This window comes from Wolffia australiana, chromosome 5, assembly GCF_029677425.1.
Source record: "Wolffia australiana isolate 7733 chromosome 5, ASM2967742v1".
Lineage (NCBI taxonomy): Eukaryota > Viridiplantae > Streptophyta > Magnoliopsida > Alismatales > Araceae > Wolffia > Wolffia australiana.
In genome coordinates, this window is record NC_135839.1 from 1,990,001 (window position 1) to 1,996,851 (window position 6,851).

General features: G+C 38.7%; 1 protein-coding gene across 1 annotated transcript in view; it reads left to right on the top strand.

Moving 5' to 3' along the window:
* The window catches only part of LOC144703001 (endonuclease 4-like), a 6,920-nt gene extending 598 nt beyond the window's left edge, over positions 1-6,322 (top strand). Inside the window, exons 2-8 of the mRNA XM_078575059.1 lie at positions 1,787-1,958; positions 4,100-4,201; positions 4,295-4,434; positions 5,319-5,411; positions 5,766-5,833; positions 5,939-6,012; positions 6,084-6,322. Of these exons, the coding sequence (XP_078431185.1) occupies positions 1,787-1,958; positions 4,100-4,201; positions 4,295-4,434; positions 5,319-5,411; positions 5,766-5,833; positions 5,939-6,012; positions 6,084-6,217 (783 nt within the window). The 3' untranslated portion in view covers positions 6,218-6,322. The remainder of the gene's footprint in view (positions 1-1,786; positions 1,959-4,099; positions 4,202-4,294; positions 4,435-5,318; positions 5,412-5,765; positions 5,834-5,938; positions 6,013-6,083) is intronic.
* The last annotated feature ends 529 nt before the right edge of the window (positions 6,323-6,851 follow it).

The following is a 6,851-nucleotide window of genomic DNA, read 5'->3' on the forward strand; positions in this document are numbered from 1 at the left end:
TCTCTCTTCTCTTATCTCTCTCTTATCGCTCTTCCATCTATCTCTCTATATCTCGCCTCTCTAATTTCTTTCCCTCGTTCTGACCCTCTCTCTTCTCTTATCTCTCTTATCGCTCTTCCATCTCTCTCTCTCTGTCTCTCGCTCTTTCCCCTCTCTAATTTCTCTCTCTCGTTCTGACCCCTCTTCTTCTCTTATCTCTCTCTCTCTCTTATCCCTCTTCCATCTCTCTCTCTATCTCTCGCTCTTACCACTCTCTAATTTCTCTCTCTCGGTCTTACCCCTCTCTCTTCTCTTATCTTTCTCTCTTATCCCTCTCCCATTTCTCTCTCTCTCGCTCTTACCCCTCTCTAATTTCGCTCTCTCGCTCTTACCCCTTTCTCATCTCTCTCTTTCGCCCTTACCCCTCTCTCATCTCTCTCTTTCGCCCTTAGCCCTCTCTCATCTCTCTTTCGCTCTTACCCCTCTCTCATCTCTTGTCCTACAATCTCTCTCTCTCTCGTTCTTACCCCCTCTCATCTCTCTTCTGGTATCCTCTCTCTCTATTGCTCTTATCCCTCTCTCACCTCTCTCTCTCTCTCTCTCGTATATCTCTCTTCCTCTCTTTTTTCATCTATCTCCAACCTCTCTCACTTTCCCTCTCTTCTCTTATTGCTCTCCAATCTCTCTCTCCCTCTCTTCACTCATCTCTCTCTGTCGCTCATATCCTTCTCTCATCTCTCTTTGTTTTCATATGCTCTCTCTCTCTATCGCTCTTATCCCTCGCTCATCTCTCTCTACTATTATCTCTCTCTCTCTCCTCTCTTATCTCTCTCTTCTCCAACCTCTCTCTTTCTCTTCTCTGATCTCTCTCTCTTCTCCAACCTCTCTCTTTCTCTTCTCTGATCTATCTCTCTCTTCTCCAACCTCTCTCTTCTCCAACCTCTCTCTTTCTCTTCTCTGATCTCTCTCTTCTCCTACCTCTCTCTCTCTTCTCCAACCTCTCTCTCTCTCTCTCTTCTCCAACCTCTCTCTCTCTCTCTCTCTTCTCCAACCTCTCTCTTTCTCTTCTCTGATCTCTCTCTCTTCTCCAACCTCTCTCTTTCTCTTCTCTGATCTCTCTCTCTTCTCCAACCTCTCTCTTTCTCTTCTCTGATCTCTCTCTTCTCCTACCTCTCTCTCTCTTCTCCAACCTCTCCCTTTCTCTTCTCTGATATCTCTCTCTTCTCCAACCTCTTTCTTTCTCTTCTCTGAGCTTTCTCTTCTCCAATCTCTCTCTCTCTCTCTCTCTCTCTCTCTCTCTCTCTTCTCTGATCTCTCTCTCTTCTCCAACCTCTTTCTTTCTCTTCTCTGATCTTTCTCTCTCTCTGCTCTGAGCTTTCTCTTCTCCAATCTCTCTCTTCTCTGATCTTTCTCTTCCCCAATCTCTCTCTCTTCTCGAATGCCTCTTTCTCTCTTTTCCAATCTCTCTCTTTCTCCCATCTATCTCTCTCTCTTCTCCAATTTCTCTCTTCTCTTCTCTTATCTCTCTCTCACTGGCCCATCTATGTTTCTCTCTACCGTTCTCTTATCTCTTTGTCTCTCGCCCATCTTTCTCTCTCTCTCTTCTCCAATCTCTCTTTTCTCTTCTCTTATCTCTCTCTCTCGGCCATCTATGTCTCTCTCTTCCGTTCTCTTATCTAGTTGCCTCTCGCCCATCTCTCTCTCTCTCTTTTACAATCTCTCTTTTTCTTCCCTTATCTCTCTCTCTCTCGTTCATCTATCTCTCTATCTCTGTGGATTACTATTGACGGGTCGAATAATTTTACAGAAATATCTATCGGAGAACACGAACAGAGCTGTGAGAGAACTCCTTCCCCCCGTCGCCGGGGGTGAATTGGCGGAGGTTTGCTCGTGGGCAGACGACGTGAGATTTCGCTATCGCTGGTCGAGCCCTCTTCACTACGCCAACACGCCAGGAACCTGTGAATTCAAGGTTACAAGTACGTCTCTCCTTCTCCCTCGATTATCAGCGTAAACGTCATCGTCATGCAAAACCCGTCATCGTTCCTTGTCTTGAATGCCGATTTCTTCGATAACTTCCTTCCTAGTGTTTGCGGACGATGAGTATAATCGTCATCCAACATCCGTCGTCGTCATTGGTTGTAGGACCGAATGATGATCTATAGTTCTTCATTAGCATCCTTCCCAGTATTTGGGGAAGACGACAAAGCTCGATAACCAATACCCATCATTGGCTTTGTCATTGCCATCGTCATCTAAATCTTCATCATCATTAACTGTGGGCTTGATTGTCATCAATGTGATTGTCGTTCACATGTTCATCGTCATTAGCTTTATGCTTTATTTTCGTCATCGTCATCGTCGTCAACATCTTCATCATCATTAGTTGTATGCTTGATTTTCGTCATTGTCATCATCGTCGACATCTTCATCATCATTAGCTGTAGGTTTGATTTTCATCATCGTCATTGTTGTCAAAATCTTCATCATCATAAGCTGTAGGCTTGATTTTTGCCATCATCGTCATTGTCGTCATCGACATTGACATCTTCATAGTCATTTGCTGTAGGGGTATTTTCATCATTGTCATCGTAGTTGACATGTTCATCATCATTAGCTGTAGGCTTGATTTTTGTGATCGTAATTGTCATCAACATCTTCATAATGGTTAGCTGTGGGCCTACTTTCATTATTGTCATCGTCGTTGACATCTTTGTCATCATTATCTACAGGCTTGATTTTCACCATCGTGGTCAACATCTTCATCATCATTGGCTGTAGGCTTTTATGATCATCAATATTTCTTCATGGGCATCAATATTTCTTCATCAATATTTCTTCATAGTGTTTGTGGATGATGATGGAGATCGTCATCTGATGCCTGTCATCTGATTCTCGTCACCGTCATCGCAATCTGATGTAGGCTTAAATGATGATCGATATTTGATTTTTTTTGTCCTTACTAGTGTTTGCATACAATGACAGAAATCGTCATCCAATACCTGCCATTGGCTGTAGACTTGAGTTTCAGCTTTGTCATCGCCACAGTCATTCAACACCCACATCATCTGTAGACTTGATTTTTGTTATCAATATATTTGTATTCATCCAACACCCTTCATCTCCAGTAGACTTGACTTATCATCACTGTCATCGTCATCAGCTGTAGACCTAAAGTTTTTTGGATAAAGTTTCATGCCCAAATGATGATCAAGAGTTCTTCATTGGCACCCTTAATAGCGTTTTTTGGTGATGGCTAAACTCGTCATCCCAAAAAGCAGCCATCATCATTTTTGTAGCTCAAATGACGATTTTCAATTTTGTCATCTTCATCCTCCAACTGATGAGTCATGTTAACAAAGGCATGATGATGAGAGACGATCACAAGTTTCATCAAGACCCTCAATGACTAGCTTGATGAAATTAGTAACACTTGTTAACAGCCAAAAGTGTTGATAAATAACAGCAAAAAGTAGCCATGTGTAAGGAGATCATTGAAAGACCTACTTTTGGTATTTTTATCATGATGATATGAATGAACTATCTGTCATAAAAATAATACATTTATATGCAATATGTTTTTGTACAATGTCCTCTGAACATTCAATAGACTTTGATTCTTTGGCATTATCATTTATATTATCTATATTTAGTGACAGATTGTGGCATCTCTATGTCTCACTTATCTTTGTTACTATCTGGTCGGCTCATCATCCATTTCAGCCTATTCCGTCATCTGTCATCCATAACAAAAGTTCCTGATGTCTGTATAAAGTCATTTCCTTGATTGGTCATCTGCCTGAGATAATGGATGGTTGATCATGGAAAATGGACGGATGACGGAGATGGGAAGAGAGTGAAAGAGTTTGAGTCTCGAGAGAGGGTGGGAGCCATTTCTATCACCTGTTATATTCTTCGTCACGGACGAATGACTGAACTGGACTGATGACTGTATGGTGATGACGACAAATGCAGATGGATTATGGTATAGATGACAACGAATCCTCTGAATGGATGACTGAATCTGTCCTCCATCCCTATTATTTGACCTTTCCTTTTTCATTTTCTCTACATTCCTTCTCTCTCTCTCTCTCTCTCATCAGAGCTGTCTATGATACAGGGGATTGCCACAATGACAAATTGCAACAGAATATGTGTGTGGTAGGGGCAATCAACAATTACACGGCACAACTGAGAACTTATGGAAAATCTTCAAACGGGTGTATGGAAAATTCAGATCACATTGAATCTATATGATAGATCAGGCAGATAAATATGATGTAGGAGTTGACCTTTCATTGACTTGCGTGATCAGATAACCTGACGGAGAGCCTGATGTTCCTGGCACACTTCATGGGAGATGTTCATCAGCCTCTGCATGTGGGATTTGCTGACGACGAAGGTGGGAATACAATCTTGGTCAGATGGTACAAAGCCAAGAGCAATCTTCACCATGTGAGTGCCACCTTTTATTGGTTTCTATAGATAGATAGATAGATAGATATCGATAGATAGATAGAGAGATAGATAGATAGATAGATAGAGAGAGAGAGAGATAGAGAGAGAGATAGAGAGAGAGAGAGAGAGAGAGAGAGAGAGAGAGAGAGAGAGAGAGAGAGAGAGAGAGAGAGAGAGAGAGAGAGAGAGAGAGAGAGAGAGAGAGAGAGAGAGAGAGAGAGAGAGAGAGAGAGAGAGAGAGAGAGAGAGAGAGAGAGAGAGAGAGAGAGAGAGAGAGAGAGAGAGAGAGAGAGAGAGAGAGAGAGAGAGAGAGAGAGAGAGAGAGAGAGAGAGAGAGAGAGAGAGTAAGGGGGAGAGAGAGAGAATATAGTAAAGAAAAGGAGATGAATGAGAGAAAATAAAGAGAGGCATAGATCAAAGAAAAGGAGGGAGAGAGAGGATATAACAAAGAAAAGGAGATAAAGAGAAAGAGAGTGAATAAGAGCAAATAGAGAGAGACATAGATCAAAGAAAAGGATGAAGAGGGAGAGCATAGAACAAAGAGATGGAGATAGAGAGAAAGAGAATGAATGAGAAAAAATAGAGATAGAGCGTAGATCAAATAAAAGGAAGAAGAGAGAGAGTATAGAACAAAAAAAGGAGATGGAGAGAAAGAGAGTGAATGAAAGCAAATAGAGAGAGAGAGAGAGGAGAAGAGACATGTTTAGAGAGACTGAATGAAAATATAGAGAGAGCATAGAGCAAAGAAAGGGAGGTATAAAGAGAGAGAGAGAGGGCAGGCTGAGATAGATAGATGTATAGAGAGTTAGTAAGAAATATAGAGAAATAGAGATGGATAGATGTATACAAAGAGATGGACTTATACATTTTTACTTCTTCAGGTGTGGGATGTGAGCATGATTGAGACAGCGATGAAGGATTTCTACAACAAAGACCGGGATGAGATGATACAGAGCATTGAGCGGAACATCACTGTAAGTATTAATGTGATTTCATTTGCCCAGCTAATCTCAATATATGAAATCACTTAGTTGATTAAATATTGCAAAATTATATATAGTGCTAAATTATGATTTTTTGGCATTTTTTTGTTGAAATTTGCATTACTCTGTATCATTTTTTGTTGGGAAGTTAGTGCATAAAAGTTCATGCAGTGACAACTTGTTTCTGTTATATATTATCATTCTTTATAATCTAGTTGAAAGATTTTTCTATACTCTGTTGGCACCAAAGTTGATTTGACAGATTTTTAAATCAAAATTAGGTTTATGATTTCCTTACCTGGGAAATTTAATTGATTCCTCTCATATTATTTTGTTCACTCTCAGGAAAATTGGTTTGACGATATAATTACTTGGGAAACATGCAACAGAAAGACCGTCACATGCGCACCACAGTATGTGAAAACATTTTAACGAATTATCAAATATTTCATATCATAACTACTTTGATATGGTGCACTAAATTTTTTACAAAACTTAACAATGATCTTCATTTATAGATTTGCCACAGAGAGCATCAGTTTGTCATGCAGATATGCTTACAAAGATGTGGTTCAAAACTTAACATTGGGAGGTATGTTGTTTCTGGATCAAATGAGTATTTTCATACTTTTCACTCTATTGAGGCCATATAACTCCTTTCAGATGACTATTTCTTCTCTCGTTACCAAGTGATGGAGAAGAGGATTGCACAAGCTGGGCTTAGATTAGCCACATTGCTGAATAGCATTTTCGACCCACAATTCAGTTTCAGGAATCTTGGTCTACAAGTGTCATGAATATGAATCCATCATTTAATTTCTTCTTGAACACGAAGCATATACAGACTTATGGCGATTCTTGCATTAATATCAATAGAAATGTGGAAATAAATGTTTCATTTATTTAAGAGAGTATTTTACTGAAGTTATCAATTAGGAAAATCTGAAAAGTCATGGCTTGTGGTTGTAACACTATTAATTTTGAACAAAATAGTACAAGCTAAAATTTTATGTTTAAATATATCAACGTTGTAGTAAAAAAAAAACGTTGTAGTATGATTAATTCAATATTGTGAATAAAATAATTAGGAAAATAAATATTAGATTACTAGTTTTAAAAAGACGAAGAATCATCAAATATCTGATCCATGGATACTGTTTTGTTAACGCTGATATATATAAGCACAATTAATTAGTACAAAAATAAGAAAAAAATATTCTACATATTTCAAATTAGAGTATAAGTTTTGAAAATATACAATAATATTGATATCTAATATCAATTAGATAATATTATATTTAAATTTAAATTGTGAATATTTGTAAACACAGTCATTATATGTTCTTTATCTTATTTTCAGAAATAAGTATTTAAAATGATGTGTAAGAATTTATAAATATTACCAGATAAAAAATTGAGAAAAATACAGTC